The sequence below is a fragment of the Gekko japonicus genome, unplaced genomic scaffold (genome assembly GCF_001447785.1).
Source record: "Gekko japonicus isolate JY-2015 unplaced genomic scaffold, Gekko_japonicus_V1.1 scaffold58, whole genome shotgun sequence".
In the NCBI taxonomy this organism is placed as follows: Eukaryota; Metazoa; Chordata; class Lepidosauria; order Squamata; family Gekkonidae; genus Gekko; species Gekko japonicus.
In genome coordinates, this window is record NW_015162475.1 from 1,905,568 (window position 1) to 1,927,262 (window position 21,695).

Below are 21,695 nucleotides of genomic sequence, written 5' to 3' on the forward strand. Positions count from 1 at the left end.
CGAAGCTTCACCCAAGCGCATATCGCCGACCTTTAAAAAAAATGGCGGGCGAAAATCGGAAGCCTCGGGCTTCCGAACAGAAGTGGTTCTACAATGTTGGAGAGTGATCAGACGGGGGTAAAGCGATTACAACCGTTGTACTCAGGATACCACCACTTGGGGACCTAGTGGCAGAATACAATGGTGTAAAGCTCTTTGCAACGGTTAGGGGCGGAAGGCAGATGTTCGCTGTGTGAACACCGATTCCAACCGGCACCTATACCATTGCAAATGCCCCGTCTGAATGCACCCTCTGATAAGCTGTTTAAGAATGCCAAGGTATCCTGCAACACATTTTTTTAAACTACTAATTTCATTTTCATCTGGTCTAGAGTCAGTGGGTTTACCACGGAAACAGTGGTTGGAGGAGGCTTGCCCAACAGAGGATAAATTGAAATAAAACAGGGTTTATATTGTGGTCTGGGTTTTTTTGAGGGAACTGGTCATCCCACAATTGATGGCCCATTTGAATTGACTACAAGATCCCTCTGGGTTAGCTGATGTAACTATATTCTGAGGTAATGCTGGCAGCTGTGTATGTGAATTCGTACACCGGTGTACACTACTTACTACTTCATTTTGTAAAAGAAGCTGAAATGCTTTTTCTCCTGACTGCACGTTACAATCACCACACAAACGTTCGCAGCCTCCAGGACTGGCTAGTGCAATGCATCCTACATGGTCCAGTTGCTATTATCTGGAATGGCTGCCTAGAGAAGGTCTCCACAGACCAGATACTTCAGGTATAAATATGACCAGTTTGTTTGAATAGCCCCCCACCCCCAGTTAAAATTTACTATTCCACCAACTAAATCAAAAGGTTTCCACAGCAGTTTCTAGAAAGACCATACAAAACAACAACAACGAAACACCATGGACTTCATAATAATAGCACCACAGGCCAACAGCAAGAACTGAAAGTCCTCCTGGACGGAACAGGTTCTCAGCCATAGGCTGGAGGGGCCATTTGTGCCTGGGTGGAAGAGGGAAGGGAAAGCAAGGATGACTTTGGGCAATTGGGCTCAGCACTGGCTGTCAACCAGTTAGCTCTCAAACAGCTTCCTGCAGCTCACCCCAGAATAGGGTTGCCAGACCCCCCGGTGGAGGCAGGGGGCCCCCACTGCCAGGCCCCACCATCCCCATGCCTGTCAACTGGCTGCAATTTACCCTGAAAAAGAGGGAGCTCCAGCCAATGTGCAGCAATGTGTCTATGTCACTGTCCATGTGACTGGAAGTGACATCATCACATCAGGGCAATACTCTGGTATTTAGGCAAAAACTCTACGGTAGAAGCCAAAATTGCCATAGAGTTTTTGCCCAAATACCACAGCATTGCCTGACATCCCCGATGTGATGATGTCACTTCCAGATCACATGGGCAGTGAGGCAGGCACATTGCTACATGTTGGCCGGGCCTCCCTCCTGCTCCCGGTAAGTCCCCCCCAATCTCCTGCCTGCAACTCTACCCCAGAGGTCAGTCTGTCATATAGGGTTGCCAGCTCTACGTTGGAAAATACCTGGGGACTTTGGGGGTAGATCCAGAAGAGGGTGGGGTTTGGGGAGGGTCCTCAGCATGGTACAAGGCCATAGAGTCCACCCTTCAGAGCAGCCATTTTCTCCAGGGGAGCTGATCTCTGTCAGCTGGAGATCAGTTGTAAAAGTGGGAGATCCCCAGGCCCCACCTGGAGGCTGGCAACCCTACAGTCATAGAATGGGTGTGGCACACAGACCTGCCGACTGAAAGCTTGTCCTGGAACAAAACGGTTTCTTGAGATATTGGAGAGAATTTCTTAAATAACTCTCTTTTGCAGAGAAGTTCCACGGAGATCTGGAAATTCATCAAGAAGATTCTGGAACAAAAAAGGCCTTGATTCTGAAATTTCAGGAGGCAATCAGCAATTTTTTTCACTCAGGCTTTTTGTTGGTTGACTAGGTAGGTATGGGAATAGCATAATAACCAACAAGACCTAACTGGTGACTGAACTTTGTAAATAGTCATTTCTGTGACCGGGGGTGGGGTGGGGGGGAGTGTTACATTTTCAATCTGCTTTTATAACTTTGGGCTACTAACGTGAACAGAATTCCACTGGCTCAAAGAGAACAAAATCAACATTTTAAAGTAATCCCTCAATCTTTCACTGTAACTGGCAAGAAGCCTCCAAACAATGGGCCAGTTTGCTGTTGAACAAAACTCTGCCCAATAAAGGAAGTTTATATCCTTCAATGACCTCCCCCCCACACACAAACACATAACAAAGCTTGATACATTTTGAGAGACTTGCTTTTCATTATATGTTGGGCCTTGGGAGGATTTAAAATGCCAGAATATTTTTACAGATGAAAAATGAAAATATTTGGATTGACTCATAGCAAGGAAAGAATCACAGGGCCTTTTTTCCCCATTTTTTTTTTAGGGGAGGGCCTATACTTTAAGTAAAATGGATGAATCCTAACCAACTCATATTAGACTTCTACTCAGAAGATGACTACAACCTCATGTAACACCTGGCTACAGCTGGGGTTGCCTAGTTGCCTACTCTGGGTTGGGAAATTTCTGGAGATCTTGGGGGGGGGGAGATAGGGAAGGAGGGTTTGTAAGGGGGCCTCAGCAGGGTATAATGGAGTCCAAATTCCAAAGCAGCCATTTTCTCCAGGGGAGCTGATTTCCGTAGTCTTCAGACCAATTGTAATTGTTGGAGATCTTCAGACCTAACCTGGAGATTGGCAACCCTAGCTATAACTGGGACCATGCTACACAGAAATGCTTCATGGCTGTTTCATAAAACTTAACCATCCAGTCAACCACAAAATACTCTCTTCCTTATACTCTCTCTCTCACTTACCATTTCTGTCTTTTCCTCATGACACCTTCTTGCCACTTTCACGTCTTCCCTCCTCCACCATCTGTATATGGTTTGTGGTAAGACTTCAACGGCCACAAGCACAATACAAGATATAGGGGGGACATATTGCCCACAATGTGGAGAACCACACAATCTTCCTATGGCCTAAACTATAATTTACATGATACACTATGAAGATCTCTCAGCCTTCAACTAGATTTTACATACAGGCTGTCAGAGTTAACTTCTACATCAACAACCACCGCAGGCCCACGAGTATCCTTCTAAGTAGGTTAATTCTTAAACCAATACTGGTTTTGTTTTGAGAGCGTACTTTTTAAAGAATAATTCATTTCCTTCATTAAAAACTAATGGGCCTTTTAGAGATAACTGGGTAGAGGCTTAATCTTTGAGGAATTTGGCAAGCTCCACCTCAAATGTATTAAATAGATTGAAAAAAGGAACACATGTTGCAAGGCTAACTTGATTAACCTTACTCCCCAGCAAAATGAGCTCCAATGCTGAGCCACTTCATTTATTAAGGATTGGGGGGGGGAGAGAGAACAGACACTCAAAAATACCATATTCCATGTTATAAAGTCCACTCCTAAAACTTCCTGTATCCATAAAATATAATCTTATTATAGTTTTGCTATGATCAAACCAACGAGAATGCTCCACTACCATGACATGCTTTCAGACTCCTTCAGCCAAAGCATAAATTTCCAAGGAAATAACTTAAAATTTCCTCAAAAGCTAGAAACAGTGAAAAGCACACGAAGCTTTTTTAAAAAATCAACAATTATTTATGTGCAATATTTCATAAAAGTTCTAGAAAGGTGGAAGTACCTTTGATTGTTCCTTGTATTAAAGGAAGTCTCAGAGGTTTCCTTAAACCATATATGAGTTCCTGCTGGGCTTTTTTCTACAATAAAAGCCCTGTGAAGAAGTGAGCAGTGACTCCACAAAAGCTCACACCCTGACACAAATTTTTGTTCGTCTTTAAGGTGCTCCTGGACTCTTGCTCTTTTCTACTGCTTTAAGAACACTAACTATTGAAACAACCGTCAACAATGTTTAAGTGATACAAATGTTTTGAATATTGGTGTGTTTGCTTAAGTTACTAATACCTTGCGCTTCAAGTAATTTACTTTTAAAAACCTTTAAAAGGGAATATTTACAGAGGTAACATTTCAGAGGTTGGAATTGTTTTTAAGATATTTCACAGCAAATACCAAGTCTGAAATGTTACCACTCTAAATGTGTTTGGTATTTATTTGAAAGCCTTTGCAAAGCCAGCTTATATCACTTTACCCCAAATGTTGTAAAAGGGCAGGAGTGTGTTCAGAATAATTTATTCGAAAGTAGTTTGAATGATGAAAGAACGTGGGTTTGTATCAGCAAATGAAACAAATCCTTTCGTTAGGAGAGCTCTGATTGCCATTCATTAAAACGTTTTTGCTCTCTATTCGTCTTTTCAGGCAAAATGCCTTTTCATGTTCTAATTAAAGGAAGATGACTCGCTCCTAGGGTCTGAAATTAGAGACTATTAAAGTCTTGGCTATGTGTCTTTTTCACATGAGGAATGTGCACCTTTGTTGGGACCCTGTGGAAACTAGCAAATGTAAAAGAGCGTTAAAGCTGTATTGCTTATCTACAGAAGTTTCCTACTATGGTATGTATCGAGGAAAATCAGTACTCCAAGCACCGAGGGGGGAAAAAGAGGCCAATGGCCCAAGAAGCTATTAAAAAGCTAAATTTTGATGGTGGGATAAGGCAACGTATTTGTGGAAAAGATGAGTTTTAAAGAGGGATTCGAAGGACATGACTATCCCCGTAGAAGAGCTTAACAGGAACCTCCATGCCTGGAATGAGACAAAGTTCATTCCCTGAAGTGCCAAAATCCCTGAAGTGCCAAAATCCAAGATCAGTCTAACTACTTCATTGTACCTCTGTAAATTATCTCTTTTAAAGGTTTTTGAAAGAAAATTACTTAAAGTGCAAGGTATTAGTAACTACTCTTCTCAAGAAGTGTGCGCGCACACAAAAGCTTATACAGATTAGTATACAGACTTCCAGTATATACTTTGCTATACAAAGGGGTCCATCTAGAAACTGCAAGCCAAGTCTCAAGACCAGCCTGACATGCTGAAAACAGACTCAAGTGGTGTTTGGAACCTAGTGAAGTAGTTCTGTGATGGTTTCAATACGCACCTTGCTTTGCAATTTGCAAAGCTGATCCAGAGAGTCCATATTCATTGCAAAAAAAGAGGTGCTTTTGGAGCCTCACTGCTCTAAACCATGTTACAAGTTCTAATGCTGCCTTATAGATCTGTCCAATTGTAAACTGGATGCTGTTCACCGCCAGGATGTATGCATTTTGTAATTTCAGAATTGTACCATGATCCAGGTCAGGACTGGCACTGAATCCAGCTTTCCAAGAACCTCCACTTTCATTTTAAAAGAAAGCTGCAAAAACCTTAATGTCACAAAGTTTAAAGATGTATGGGCTGTTATGCAACCACCAGTCTCCACATGATTAAAGAGCACCAGAATAAATTATGCAAAAGTACCAAATAAACATAAAATACCTAATTGGTCCAGGCTACAGTTTATTGATTTTCTGGCACTGGGTTATCTTGGAATAGTATATATGGGGACAGAAAGGAGAGAATTCCCACTCTTACTCAGGACTGAACAGTACAGGATTGGATACCCTGATGGTTCAGCTGAATTGTTCAAACACGGCTACAATTACTTCCATTTGCTTTCAACTGTGGCAACAGAAAAGCAACACAGCATCCTGGGAGCAACACGTTAAAGGCATATGGGTAGCATTAAGGGCGGATAGGAAAAAAAGCTTTGCTGGATCAGCCCAAAGTTTCCCTTCACCTAGCATCCTGTTTCTTTCTACCAATGGCTTCCGATGTTTCTCAGAAAATAACAGGCAGCATGTGAAGACACTTACCTTCCAGAAATGGGTATTCAGTTGCATGCTGTCTCTAAAAGTGAAGGTTCCATCCAGCCTTCATGACTAATAGCACTGGTAGGACTATCTCCCCTAAATATGTATGCTCGCCCTCTTTAAAGCCGCTAACACATCTTGAGGCAACACAGGATAAGTAGAGCCTGTTCAGCAATAATGCACAGAAGGGCTAACCAGGATTGCACTCACTGGTCCTGATGCTAAGATGATTATATGGAATCTATACATATTCATCCTGTATGCCTGATCCAGTACCTTGGATGACGGAAGGTCCTGGACTGAACGTGCAGGAATCTATGCAGGTGGGCTCCATATACACATGGGAAGTTTTGATCAAGCCTATAGTTAACTCCTTTCCAGGTCGTAATAGAAGGATACTTTTGTCAATTATGCTGGCAGGAGATAATCAAAAGCTGACTAGAATGGTTGCCAAATTTGGTTGGTTGGCATACCAAACTAGGAAAGAGATAAAGTTCAGATAGGCCTAAACCTAACTTTTGATCATAATTTTGACTTTATTATTTCTGTATTTCTGTATTTTAAAGTTTTTAGATCCTTATTTATAATTTTAGATGCCATTATATTTTATAATTTTACTGCTCTCTTAACTGTACTTACTTGTCTTCTACTATACTGGTCTGTGACCGTAATAAACTTGATTGATTGACAAATAAAATTGATTGATTGATTTGTGAGCTGTGGTGGCAGCTGCTCCCAAAGCAAAGGTTTTAAAATTTTTGCGCAACCAATCAAATCTCCAACTCACACATTTTTGCTTTAGCTCAGGAAGTATGGCTCAAAAACAAATTTATGCATTAGCCAAATTGCTCGCTCACAACTTTAATGCCAGTAGCTCACAAAGTAGAATTTTTGCTCACAAGACTCCACAGCTTAGAGGGAACATTGATTTGGTGACAGTGTAGAATTTGGAGCAGGAATAGAAGTGCCCACTCTCATGCAAAGAGGGAATTAATCAATCCCTGTTGGTGTTAAAAAGCCAAGATAATAAGGATGCCACTCTCTATTTATGTAAATTTCAAGGCTTCATGTTAGCAAGAATTTTGCACAAATTAGACAGCCTTTCCCCACCTCTCTGAATCACCGGTCAAGGGGAAGGATTCCAGCTTCAAGCACTGACTGCACAGTCATTCCTGGCTAGCTTGCCTCCAGTGGGATAGCTGAACTCTTCACATCAACTGTGAAGCTATGGAAAATGTTGTGTTTGTTTAGTTAACAGTTTTACAGCCACTCAGCCTCAGCCAGGAGGGACATTAGGTACAATAGACTCCCAGCACGTTCTTCACAATAAATCTGGCCAGCACAGACATACAAGATTCACCAAAATAGCACATTCATGTAAATAAAGCTTCTCAAAAAGGAAGGGGGGGAGTCCTCCACCACCACTTTTAATCAGGCAGAACACATGACGTCTTTCTGAGGCAATGAGATAAACATATTCAAGGCATATAAAATCTACCACCGAATACACAAGGCTGGACCTAAATGGAGTCTTAATTCTTGGCAAGGCAGCCTTTGGTCTTACATACTGCATATACAGAATTCCATTGCACTGGGTCAGTTTTTCCTTTCTCTGAGGCTCTCACTAAAGTACTACAGTCTTAGTGTTTGCAGATTAATGCATAACAATTATCAAAAGGCTGGTAATTTAAAACCCTGCCCCTTTTATACAAATCTATCCAAAACCATTAGCTAAAAGAACAACTCGTCAACATGGGCTTTAACATCAATGGATGTATGTCTCCTGAGAATCAGGGAGATCTTTTCAGTAAAGTTATTAACCAGTATTGAATTTCTAAATTATGATGTGCCCATGCTCCAATCTGCCTGGAAATCATATCCTCTTCCCTAGAAGACACTCTCCCAGTGCCAAATATGTGGAGACTCATTGTGGTTTCTCATAGTTTCATAGATGCTCAGAGGCACTCTAATTTATTCATAGGTCATATTTTGTAGAGCTGAGAAAAAGGCTCTGACGCCAACCTAAGGCAGCCTTGCTGAGGGTAAGACCTGCTGTTAACTCTTTTCTTTCTTTACACTTGATCCACCTCACAAGTGAAATAATAACCCCAGAAAATTAGGTCATCAAACTCCATATTAACTCACCCAAGTTCTTGAGTACATAGCCACTTTGAGGATAAATACAATAGTTAATATAATAACAGTAAGAATAAATAAATAAATACTATGGTATTAATGTCCACTTTCTATGTACCGATCTTCGAGTCATACTTACATCATTAGAATTATCATGCTTGCAGTACTTTAATTGATAAAGAACTCCAACCATTTCACACCAAACCATTTGTATTACCATGAGAGCAGCTTTTACATGAGAAACACAAGAGTATTTTAAAACTATAAAACCTATGATGCAGTGCAATTGTAAAGGTAACACACATATGAAATGATATAGATCTTTTCTTCAAGGAGCTAACTGATAATCTATGAACTCATTATCTACACGTGTGCACATCTACAATTCACTGAAATCAACATTGGCAGCCAATTTGCCATGGAATCTGCTGTTCAAAACAGGAAAAAGAAAACATAAATTTTTGTTGGATCCTGCAGCTTTTTCACTCAATCTCACCCGGTTCTCCTCCATCCTTAGAGCCCTCATCACACATGGGTTTTGTACATGCAAGTTTCATAATTCTCAGCGTAGTTTTTTCCGGGTAGCCAAAACAAATACTTCCTGCCTTTGCCACCTGCAGGAAACTTGATTGGATCTAATTAAATGGGTTTCATATCACACTCAATGGCAGTAGATTTCAGTAAAGATGGTATGAATTTAATCCTACAAACTACATTTTTAAAAATATGCATATTCATATTTTTTAAATGTAGTTTGACGGATTAAATTCACACTAGTGTAAATGAAATCCACTGTCACTAGGTATGATCTATTCTAGACCATACTATCAAATGAGCACTTACGATTTATTTCAGCTTAGCAACAAACTTAAACTATGACTGGATCCTTTCAGTTTTTCAATCTCTGAATCACCAAATGAAGCACAAAGCAACAAATGAGCAAACACGTTACTAAATTAAATAAACTGCTTTAATTATACTCAGATAGTTTTCTTAGCTGTACCCAAAGAGAGTCATGTCTGGGTTGGAATGTAATGACTGGTTAATTACTGTTGATGAACAACTATTACAGACATTATTAAAATGGACTCAAGGGGGAAATAAAAGGATACCACACATTATGAAACTGCAAAGGGAATTAAGAGTCTTTTCAATTTGGAGTATAATCAGTGAACTGGGAAACTATATCTCAGCTCTCGTATTAATTTTACTGTTAAATCTTTATTTAATTGAACTCATGTGAAGCTGACGTACCAAGACAGACCATTCGTCTAACAAGGTCAGTATTGTCTGTTCTGACTGGCCGCAGTTCTCCATCGTCTCAGACCCAGGTCTTTGGCCTCAACTGATCCATTTAACTGGAGATGCCTGAACCGAATCTTGGTCCTTTTGTGTGCAAAGCTGGTGATCTGCCACTGAACCACAGCACCACCTCCTGAAATGTTTATATGCTGTGTCTCCACAACAATTGCCTGGGACAGTTCACAACAGTAAAGTCCACTAAAAACAACCTTTATAAGCAGCTTGCCACCCCCCACCGCAGGAACTGCAGGCCCTTCCAGATCGGGGAACCCCACTGGAAACAAAAGGGCTTCCAGCCCACTGAAGTTGGTTATGGCAACTGTACCAGCTTGTAGCCCTAATTGGCCACCACATCCTGGCAAGGTAAAGGAAAACATCTGTAGAGATCGGGCATGGAACCTTGACCACTGAAGTAGGGTTAGAACAGATAAAAGGGAGTACTTCTTCACCCAAAGAGTGATTAACACATGGAATTCACTGCCACAGGAAGTGGTAGAACGGGGGAGCATCAGAGATGGCAGTGATTTTTTCTTAGGGACCATGCCTTCATGGTCAACATGGAGAAGGGGGTGCACATAGCAACAATGAAGGACAGGGTTTCTCTATCTCAGGATAGACAACACAACATACAACTTCTGACCATTGACAGGCTGAAAAAACACAAGATAGAGGGGATGGTACTGGCCATGCTTCTGAGCATGATGGTGTCAAGCCATGAAGTACATCCAGTCCAACAGTCACACAGTGGCCAAAAATACCAGGTGCCATCAGGAGGTCCACCAGTGGGGCCAGGACATTAGAAGCCCTCCCACTGTTGATCCCTCCAAGCACCAAGAAGACAGAGCATCACTTGCCCCAGAGTCCCTATCTATACCTTGTGGCTAATAGCCACTGATGGATCTCTGCTCCATATGCTTATCTAATTCCCTTTTGAAGCCGTCCATGCTTGTAGCCTCCACCACTTCCTGTGGCAGTGAATTCCATGTGTTAATCACTCTTTGGGTGAAGAAGTACTTCCTTTTATCCGTTCTAACCCGACCGCTCTGCAGTTTCATGGAGTGCCCACGAGTTCTTGTATTGTGAGAAAGGGAGAAAAGTACCTCTTTCTTTACCTGCTCTTTCCCATGCATAATCTTATAAACCTCGATCATGTCACCCCTCAGTCGTCTTTTCTCCAAGCTAAAGAGCCCTAAGCGCTTTAACCTTTCTTCATAGGGAAAGTGTTCCAACCCTTTTATCATTCGAGTTGCCCTTTTCTGCACTTTTTCCAAAGCTATAATATCCTTTTTAAGGTCTCCCTCTCTTCTTCTCATTCCTGGATCACTGCGCTCTACAGAGCACCTGGGAAACACGTCCTGCTCAAGCAGCAGGGCCGGTAAGACTGTGGATGTTCCCAGGGGCCCCTCCCCTCCCCTTCCTGGACTGATCTGAGGAAACTGACCCTGTTCCAGAGGAGGAGCCTATTCCCAAGAGTAAGGACTGCCCCACTCCTAGGACCACCAGAGAACAGGCAACATCAGCAGTGTCTTGATGTGCTGACATCACTTCCCATGTGCCTGGGAGTGACATTAGCACATCAACAGGGTGCTCTGGCATTTGGGTGAAACTCTAGAGCTTCACCCAAATGCTAGAGTGTCCCCAGAGTCATTATGTCACTGGGTAGGCCCCCCGCTGCCAGTAAGCCCCCCTGACAGTTACCAGGCCTGCCATCAACCCAACTTTATAACAATATACTCCAACCCTTAAACCAACCAGACCAACTAAAAAAGCTACAGAAAAATTAAGACCAGATAACACTAAAACAAAGCAGGCAACAGCCAATCATAATATGGCCAAAAAGCAAAACGAGTGGGTAAAACATGCACCCGGTCAACAAAAAGCCATCGGAAAATGTTTTTAAAACTCTTAACAAGTCTTAGTGCTGATTTATTATGGGCTGCTGTTTTACTGCCTTAATTTTTTTTTAGTATTTACTTTGCTGTTTTGACTGTTTTAAATTATTGTTTTAGACACATCTGATTTTCATTTCATTGCAACCATCTACACGTTATTAACTTTAGCTTTTTTCCAAGCGTAAATAGCCTTGAATATTATCTTATAATAGAAAATATGCTGAAAATATTTAAAATGAAACAATATTACTGCTTTTGTAACAATCACGCTTAGCAGTTACAGCAAATTCACAGTTTTTCACATTTCAGTAACCGATACAAAAGCCCTGTAAGGTACGCCAGCATTCTTATCTGCAGGTTGGAGTGCTGAGATTGAGGGTTCTCCTGACACATGCACTGCAATCCTAAACATGTTTACTCAGAACTAAGTTCCATTAAGTTCAATAGGCTTACTCATTAGTGAGCATGTTTAGGTTTGCCATCCTAACAAATTAGAGGCCAGGTGATACTTGAACAGATAACTTCCAGGCAATGTTCCCTCTAATTTTTCTCCCTGCTGAGCGGAGCAGTTTACATCCTGAGCAGAGTATAACTGCTGTAATCTTAAAATGGGCAGTGGGCAGTGCAAGGCCCTACCCGGCTCCAGACTACTGCTGAGTGGAGCTTCCTGTGTTAATGAGTGGCCACCAATGTTCCCTCTAAGCCGTCTTGTGAGCAAAAATTCTACTTTGTGAGCTACTGGCATTAAAGTTGTGAGCGAGCCATTTGGCTGCTGCATAAATTAGTTTGCTCTGGAGCCATCCTTCCTGAGCTAAGAGAAAAATGTGTGAGCCGGAGGCTAAGAAACTGTGAGCTAGCTCACACTAACTCAGCTTAGAGGGAACACTGGTGGCCACTCACATGCACAGCTTAGAGGGAACATTGCTTCCAGGCTCATGGCTGATTAGAGTAGCCAACCTCAAGGTGGAGTCTGGAGATTCCCTTGAATTGCAACTGATCTTCAGACTACAGAAACCAGTTTCCCTGAAGAAAATGACTGCTTTGGAGGATGGACTCTATGGCATCGTACCCTGCTGGGGTTCCCCCCTCCCCAAATCACACCCTCCCAAGGATCCACCTCCAAAACTCCAGGAATTTCCCAGCCTGGAGTTGGCAACCCTGCAGCTGATACTCTTTGACACTGTGTTCTACTTGCTTGACAGAAGACAAAAACACATACACAGCTTTTATCAAAATGAGACAAAGCTAAGGAATTGTAAAAGCATTAAAAGGAAAATTGCATTTTCACAATTAAAATAGGAAACGTCCCAGTCATTAGTTTTCATCATCAGATACCTTGGCCTCAAGGGAGCACAGAAGACAAAAACACAAAATGACAACTGCCTCTTCTCTAATGCATCACAACTACAGAATGTTTTACCTTCTCAGCCTACAGATATAGCTAAAATAATCTGCCTCTGGAAAGAAAAATTATAGTTATTTTATTGAGCTATCAAGTAGACAAAGACTAGCACTGATCTTAATACCAGATGGACTAAGCAGTCCAAAGAGCGTTCCTATTGTATGAGAAGTTGCAGCTTTCTTATCTCTTAAGTTCCAGCAAATGTAGTGATTTGTCAGTGAGTAAAAAAAGCAACAATTCAAAAGATAGTGAAGGACAAGTGAGTGACCACAGATGACGTTAACTCCTCAAAATAAATACCCATTCCACCATTTTAAATAGCAGTGTCTTGCAAAGCACATTTCTGTATAATTGCTTTTCCAATAACATTTCCAGTCCAAGTCTTAATCCAGTTTGTGATGGTCTTTGTCCTGAGGAAACTGATAATGACATCATGACATAATGGGGGGCGGTCAGAAGAACAGGTGCTTGCTAAATTGTTGATTTGTCAATGCCACTAAATACGTTCACCTCTTCTCCCTCACACACATACACACTCAGTTACCAAATCTGCAATGCCAGCCCAAAGGGCCTTGCCCTTTACTGGGCACACAGCCGGCATCCCATCTCCGGCCAACTGTGCTTGGCAGACAAGACACACAATCCCGAACATCTGTAATCCTTGGAGATAGAACTGAATGCTTAGCATGCTAATTGCCTTATTTGCCTTAGAGCTCCAAGCCATTTGCAAACGGCCAGTGACAGGAAGGATAAAAAGTGGTAAGAAGGCACTTTATGGGATCCTCAAGTTTCCTCTGTGGCTGATGGAGATATGCAAAATCTACCCAATGCAGAGACTGTGTGGGAGAGATGTCTAGCAACAGACACATTTGCCACACATTTTAAACTCCAGCCGAGTTACCAAGATCAGCTTTTGATGAGGATCACCCTCTCTTTCTTGGGAGATATTTCCTTCAGGGAAGGATTACGAGCTCCACTTCCCTATTTCAGGATCCTCTTGGATCCTTCCCTCACCTCCCTCCTTCCCAAGCGCCACACCACTCTGCTCAGAAACAACAAGGATGTGAAATAGACAGCACTGGAATATAAACTCTTGTTTAAATTTAAGTTGGGATAGTACACAATGTGGGTAAGACTGTCACCATGTAAGACTGTATGGGGAAGATCCCCAGGCCGCCAATGGCAAGTCTCTTTAAGGGACTCCTTTGGGGAACCAAAGATTCCAGAGTGGGCAGCAGGTCCCAAAGAGCAATACTAGAAGATAATAATTCCCCTGCCATGAAAAGCTTCACCTGGTGATCTGTTCTGTTGCTAGTCGCGTGAACACACAGGTCAAGCGCTTCACAGCCATGGGATCTGTGCAGAACACACCATATTTTCCTAGGTCCACAGATAATCCTAGCTATGCTTGTACAAAGCTTTTGAACTGCTTTATACATTGCATTCAGTATTAAATGTCTGTTCATTAAAACTGTGGCTCTCTCTGCATGTCACCAGTCACAGATGGTGTGCATCATTCTGTCTGCTTCTAGAATGGGATGTAAGAGTTTATTTATATTGTTTCTAAGAACAAACCAAATCAATTAACTTTTAGAACTTTGGCCATACTCACGCAAACTTCTTAACCAATATATATTAAATATAAAGACTAACATCTGCCCCATTCACTCCAAGATAAGTTTCCAGGGATGAAGGAACAGGCATAAAAGATAGATCTAGGTGGGCGGCCGTGTTGGTCTGAAGAAGTAGAACAAATTTTGTGTCCAGTAGCACCTTTAAGACCAACAAAGGTTCATTCTGAAGAAGTGTGCATGCGCACAAAAACTCATACCTTGAATAAACCTTTGTTGGTCTTAAAGGCATAAAAGAGGAATTCATATGGCCCCCCCACACATGTGCATCTTGAACTGTCTGCTGCTGAGCATGATATAGAAGTGTGTCTGGTTCTTACCCTTCCAAGGTGCTTCCAAACACCTGGGTGCCACCCAGCACTAAGGGTATGGTTATTTATACCATAGGAAGCAAGGGATTTTCCACACATGTTCTACCAATGTAAATGTACAGCTGAATCTAGGTTTGCTGGGAAACATAGAAAATGTAATTGCTGCAAATATGTGTAACTGCATACAGGCCATAACTTTGAGGCCTATCGTTGTTACATGCTTCCTTCCTGCTACCTACCCATCTCCCTGTAGTAAGTTTGGAATACCGGGGGGGGGGGATAATGGCAGGTAGACTACAAGTTGGCCCATTTTGACCCACACCTAAACTCTGGAGGGATGTGGGCTGAATTCAGAATCAGCTCAGAGGCCAAGCCCTGAAACACGATGACGAAATTCCTCCATTACAAAGTTTGCCACATCACCAGCACTTCGGTCTTGCTCCAAAATATCAGATTTCTACGGAAGTAAGCCCCCAAAGCTGCATATCTTTTAGTGAAATCTGAACAATACAATAGTAGATTCAGAGCAAGAGTGTATGGATTCAGTCTGAAGTAAGTAATTTCGCATAACATTTCATTTAACACATATAAGCTCCTTTTTCCATAAAGGTGCCAAAAATGTATATAACAAAACTACATATGCATATATATCTGTGCATGCGCACACAGGCATGCTAACAGCATAGCTGCCCCTTTCTGATGTTTGGGCAATCTCTCTCTCTACCTCTACAAGGCAATACAATTATATGAAAACAATGCTGTTTCCAAGAAAAACACAACCCAGTTTGGATGCATATGTTATCGGAACGCTACAACAGGCAGATATACTCGATGGTTGTGGAGCATCCACATTTACATCCAATGCATATATAAAATCTTCACTAACCCTTTGCAAAACAACGCAGACCCCAGTCAAGCATTACACTGATGGAACTGCTGCAGCTCAGCTACTTTCAGGACCACCGGGGTATCATGAGAAACTCCAAGCCATGTAGAAAGAGCCCCACACCAGCATCTCCTTTCGCGGGAAGTGGGGCAACGCAGGTGCACAGCAGAGTTGTGGTATGGGCCTGGGACTCTCTCCTTGTACCAACAGTGAGAAATGAAGCCGTACTTCAGCATCTCTCAAATGCTGTCAGAAGGGCATCACAGGCTTTCTCAGACATCTAGCTTAGGCTGACTAGTCCAAATATTTAGGTTTTAAGGTTTGTTGGCAGGTTTGGTTCATCGTCTCTATTAGGCCCAAGTAGAATCAATGGGGAGTGAATATTAAAGGCATCGTGGGACTGTTTCAGACATCATGCCAAAGTCAGGAGATAAGAGTATCTGCACAACATAAAATGCTCTGTCTGATTTAATTGCAGTCAGTGGAAGCTCTCTGTTTTGAGAGTCTGGCTTTGAGCACTGACAAGAAAGGATTGATAGCAGTGAGGAGCTCCGCTGGCTGGCCATCAACTGGAGAGAAAGCTGCAGAGGTCATCATGTGAGGTTTATCATCATTACCACACTAGCCTTGTGATAGCTGGAAAAGGAGAAAGACCAAAACCACCATGAAGGTATGACAAATACACCATTTCCTCCATTTTCAGTCTGGAATGGTCCCCTCCCCCAAATGACTTCTATGTACAATTGTTGACTACTATGAATAGAATTGGCTGGGGGGGGGGACACTCAACAGTAGAAAAGGTTAATGCTCTATTCATCTTTCTCCCCCAGTTTCTACAATGAAATTTTATGCAATGCTGCGTTGTGTAAAAATGGATTAAACAGCTGGTCGGATGCAACCATCACCTCTGGAGCTACCACCTTCGGAGGGCCTGTGGCTCAGTGGTAGAGCATCTGCTTGGCATGCAGAACACCACCGGGTCAATCCTTAGCATCTCCAATTAAGGATCCGGTGGTGTGAATGGCCTCAGCCTGAGATTCTGAAGAGCCACTGTCAGTCTGAGTAGACAATACTGACCTTGATGGACCAACAATCTGCTTCAGTATAAAGCAGCTTTATAGGTGTTCACTATAAGAATTTAATGGAAGAGACTGTGGCTCGGTGGAAGAGCCTCTGCTACACACGCAGAAGATCCCAGGTTCAGTCCCCGGCATCTCCAGTTAAAAGGATCAGGTAGTAGGTGATGTGAAAGACCTAAGACCCTGAACAGCTGCTGCCAGTTTGTGTAGATAATACTGACCTTGATGAACTGATGGTCTTATTCAGTATAATGAAGCTTCATGTGTGTGTTCCAAGGCTGAAGTCAAGCAGCTAGACTATCAGAGGTTACCCAGACACACATAAATACTGCATGACAGAGATTCTCCTTCTTCCCAGTTCCTGAAAGTACAGTAAATTCTCTGCTGCACTCTTAGACTTGGAGAGAGTGTGGTACATCTCAGTGGCCCTTACTTCCTTGGCTGTAGCAAGTGGCAACTGAGATGTAGCAAGCAAAACATTAATTTGGCAGGAACAGAAGCTCAGGTGCCTTGCGTCCATACTAAGCCTGGCGAACCCAGCAGCTTTACCGATTTAAGCCAGTTGCATCCAACACAATTCTCTACCATACTTGAAAGGAGCTCTGAGCAAAGGCAGTTTATTGCCGCTCACAAGGCTGGTGCCCAGACACGGGACACAAGAATCCTGGGGGAAACCTTACAATCTGCCTCACAACCTCACAAGCTGCCTGTGCAGCTTGCAGCCTCCCGGCCAACAAAATGTTGTGCGTGTTTAGAACCAGGCACTTCAGTTCAGCCAGTAATACAGTCACCAAAATTCTTAAGCATGGGAATAATCAAGTCACTAGCATGTCACACAAAGGCAGCAATCCTAATTCTGTTAATTACACTATTTATTTATTATAAAAAACTTATACACTATCTTCCCAGAGGCCTATTTGAGGCAGCTCACAAGGTTAAAACAAAGTACAATTAAAATCTTAAGCACAACTACCATAAAATTAACAATATTAAGACAAGCCAAGAACCCACCAGGGGCATAAACAACATCCATTCAGCAACTTAAAATGATATCCTTTACACAGCCCTCAAGCATAACATAAAAACCACTTAAAATGATGTCCCCTTCAGTTAAAGAGTAATGTTTTGGCCTCACTTTAAAGGGCAGTAAAGCCTTTAAGATTCACCAGCCAAGTCTCAAAGGGGAGGGAATTCCCAAGGCAAGGGGAGGTCACCACGGAAAATGCCCCTTCTGTGGTTGCTGTTGGCTAACTTCTGCAGGTGGGACACAGAGAGGAGGACACAGGAAGAGGATTTTAACGGCCAAGCTGGACAGTACAGGAAGAGACATTTCACATATTATAGTACTAACTCCAATAATAAATAGAGAAATCAACATGAGCAGATGTTCCCAGGCAAGGAGAAAAACAAGACCAGCAATTTGGCTCAGTCTCTGTTTTCTAAAAAACTGGCCCTTATTTCCACCCCCCCCAAAAAAAAAAAATTAAAGCTGATGTTTGGTAGCCTCAAATACGAACAATAAACACAGAGAGATAGAGAGAATATCCCTTTTAAAACATCAAGCAGTGGCACACCCAGATAATACAAACATTAGGAAATGGAAAGTTCATGATCACAGTTATTTGCAAAAGCCCTATTACTTTAAAGGCAGAAACAGCCACCCAAAAGCAGAAATATTAGAAAGACCCATGGTCTGGGAGCCCCACTGCAGATTGCAAAAGTCCATTAAAGAACTAGGGAAAATATCAACTTAATAAAAATTACAGGATGTTATGTTATAAAATATACATGGGTCCTTTCATTTAACAATATCCTGTTTAGTCAGAATTTATTATAACCCCACATTGTATACTTAAAAATGAAGCATGGAGTATTTTGAAACGATGTATTACATTTTTAATACTGCTCACCCTATCTTTTAACATCTGGCTTTAACTAGGAGTTCAGAACACTCAGACTTCTAGGTTTTATTGAAGAAACTGTAGAGGTGCAATGTGAAAAACTGGTGGGATTACAAGTGCAATCCTAAACAGAATTACACTTTTCTAAACTCATAAATTTAAAAGGGTGTGACTTTGTTCAGGATTGGAGTTAGCTGATGGTGTTTTGCTTGCATCTTCGCTGCCAATGATAATTCAGTTGCATGAGGAACTGTCCAGCACAGAGCAACACAAATGGCACACATTAATTGAAGGAAGGCAAGGACAGGCTTTTTACTAACTACTATTTCTAACTGATTATAAATCTACTAATTCAAATTACTATTGCACTTGTCAACCAATTTTTTTTTAAATATGAAGAAAGGTTAAAATGCTTGGGGTTCTGAAGCTTGGAGAAACAACAGCTGAGGGGTGACATGATCGAGGTTTATAAGATTACGCATGGGATAGAGCAGGTAGAGAAAGAAGTACTTTTCTTCCTTTCTCACAATACAAGAACTCGTGGGCACTCCATGAAATTGCTGAGCAGTCAGGTTAGAACAGATAAAGAGAAGTACTTCTTCACCCAGAGAGTGATTAATACATGGAATTCACTGCCACAGGAGGTGGTGGCGGCTACAAGCATGGACGGCTTCAAGAGGGAATTAGATAAACATATGGAGCAGAGGTCCATCAGTGGCTATTAGCCACAAGGTATAGATAGGAACTCTCAGGCTGGGGCAAGTGATGCTCTGTATTCTTGGTGCTTGGGGAGGCAGCAGTGGGAGGGCTTCTAGTGTCTTGGCCCCACTGGTGGACCTCCTGATGACACCTGGTATTTTTGGTCACTGTGTGACGGAGTGTTGGACTGGATGGGCCATTGGCCTGATCCAACATTGGCTTCTCTTATGTTCTTAAGAGCTGATGGGCTTTACCCAGAACAGAAACAAAAGCATCAATGCCTGGGGATCGTTTCAGAGGGTGCTCTTGCTGGTCTGCAGCAGAGCGGCTGGATTCGAGACCACTAGCACATTAGAGAGCAACAAGATTCACAGGTATAACGTTTAGAGAGTCAAAGCTCCCTTTGGTATCTGACGAAGGGAGCTTTGACTCTTATACCCGAAAAGCTTATACCCGAAAAGCTTCTTGGTCTCTAAGATGCTACTGGACTTGAACCTAGCTGAATATCTGAAGCATATTCTGATGGCAGCTAAATGAGTAAAACATGTTGAGATATAGTTTGCCTCCCTATACTCCTTACTAGAAGTCTGATATATGCTAAGCAACCCTGATTCCCCCTTGCCCTTAATCCAGCTCTCTTGAAATAGGCTAACGTCAAATGACCATTATCACTATCTCCAACGAGAGCAAAGGCTATCCAAGATCACTAGTCCTATCACTCTGTATCCTCCCTTGTACAAGTTAGAACGGATAAAAGGAAGTACTTCTTCACCCAAAGAGTGATTAACACTTGGAATTCACTGCCACAGGAAGTGGTGGCGGCTATAAGCATGGACGGCTTCAAAAGGGAATTAGATAAGCATATGGAGCAGAGGTCCATCAGTGGCTATTAGCCACAAGGTATAGATAGGGACTCTGGGGCAAGTGATGCTCTGTCATCTTGGTGCTTGGGGGGGGTCAACAGTGGGAGGGCTTCTAATGTCCTGGCCCCACTGGTGGACCTCCTGATGGCACTGGTATTTCTGGCCACTGTGGGATACAGAGTGTTGGACTGGATGGGCCTTTGGCCTGATCCAACATTGGCGTCTCTTATGTTCTTATGTTCTTAAGTATGAACATTCCTGACATTTTCTGAGCCGGAGGGGAAAAAACAAGACAGTTCTCTATATTTCATATGAGTTGCTAATAATCCCATGTGGCTTCCCAGTTATCTCAAAGTTTTAGTTAATCAACAAAACATACTTTTGCTTTTTTTCCCCTTCTGCGTAAGCAACTGCGATTCCTCATAAGCCAGTAAGCCCATGGTTCACCTCCTTGAAACACATAACACTTGAAGAATTATCTAGGAATAGGTTATGACCTAATGTTTAAATATTATTTGTTTTTCAAGGATGTGTTCTTAATAATGAGATCCACAGAGGATCTCCTAACAAGAAAATAGCAACACAAAGGCTAACGTAAAAGATGTTTTGCTACGACAACTCCATGAGCCATCTGGATAAATGATGGATATTAATGGTGAAGGATATCTAATTTTTAAAAAAGAAACCGTATACAGAACCGCCTATCTTTTCACATTTCCCTAGTTATCTACAACAGTCGTCGCAACAGGAAGAATCTTATCAGGTCACAAGTATCTCCTTGGTGGTCTCTGCCCGAACCTTGAGAAACAGAACACTGATTAACCAGTGGATGGATACTGTCGGGGGAAGGCAGCCCTCCTCAGAGCTGAATCCTTTGGCAACATTCCTTGCTGGAGTAACAATTGTAAACCGGATCCCTGTCTAACAAAAATCCAAATGAATTACAACCAGGCTGCCAATTAGGGATATTTCCAAACAATCCATGGAACACACACATTGTTAATTTATGGTCACAAGGAAGCTAAACATCTTTCCCCACTATGACAACTACTGTTGCAGGGGGACCAAGACTCTTTCCTCAAAACAGAGTGCCTGCCTATAGCTCCTTTAAAAAAAAATGGTTTTAAGGTCTTTCTTCCCAGCATTTTTAGCATGCCGTCACTTCAGACACTTCAGTGACAATAACACAAACACATTCCAAGCCCATCGTGGCTGAATAATTATATGCCAACTATTTTAAATTAGCAGCTAGAAAAGATGAAGGCATACAAAGACAGGGTAGGGAAGAAGAACTGGACTCACCTTCACGTACGCTAGGCAGGACTTGCACTTTTCTTGCATGTATGACAGTCGCAACGTCTCTGTGACCTGACCCATTGCTTCTCCGGAAGACACAAAGTAAACCCGGATGGGATGGATCTTTTCTTTCTTCGCCACATCTGCCGTCAGGTTATAGTTCAATTCTATTTTTTTAAAAAGTAAAAAAAACATTTTCAAGTAAACCCTTGCTTATTTAGGGCCATTATGTTAGTTGTAGACTGCTTTTTTCTCCCCCTTTCTTCCACCGTCATCAGCCCTAACTCGATAGAAAAGCTACCAAAAAATATCATGCTAATTAAAAGGTGCCACGTGACGGAGTGAGCTCCCGTCTCTGGTCCCAGCTCCTGCCAACATAGCAGTTCGAAAGCAAGAAACTGCAAGTAGATAAATAGGTACCGCTTCGGTGGGAAGGTAACAGCATTCTGT

At 42.2% G+C, this 21,695-nt stretch overlaps 1 protein-coding gene across 1 annotated transcript in view; it reads right to left on the reverse strand.

Moving 5' to 3' along the window:
* Positions 1–21,695, reverse strand: part of ITGA9 (integrin subunit alpha 9) — a 296,748-nt gene that overhangs the window by 200,543 nt on the left and 74,510 nt on the right. The window contains exon 14 of the mRNA XM_015405733.1: positions 21,252–21,412. Within this exon, the coding sequence (XP_015261219.1) occupies positions 21,252–21,412 (161 nt within the window). The remainder of the gene's footprint in view (positions 1–21,251; positions 21,413–21,695) is intronic.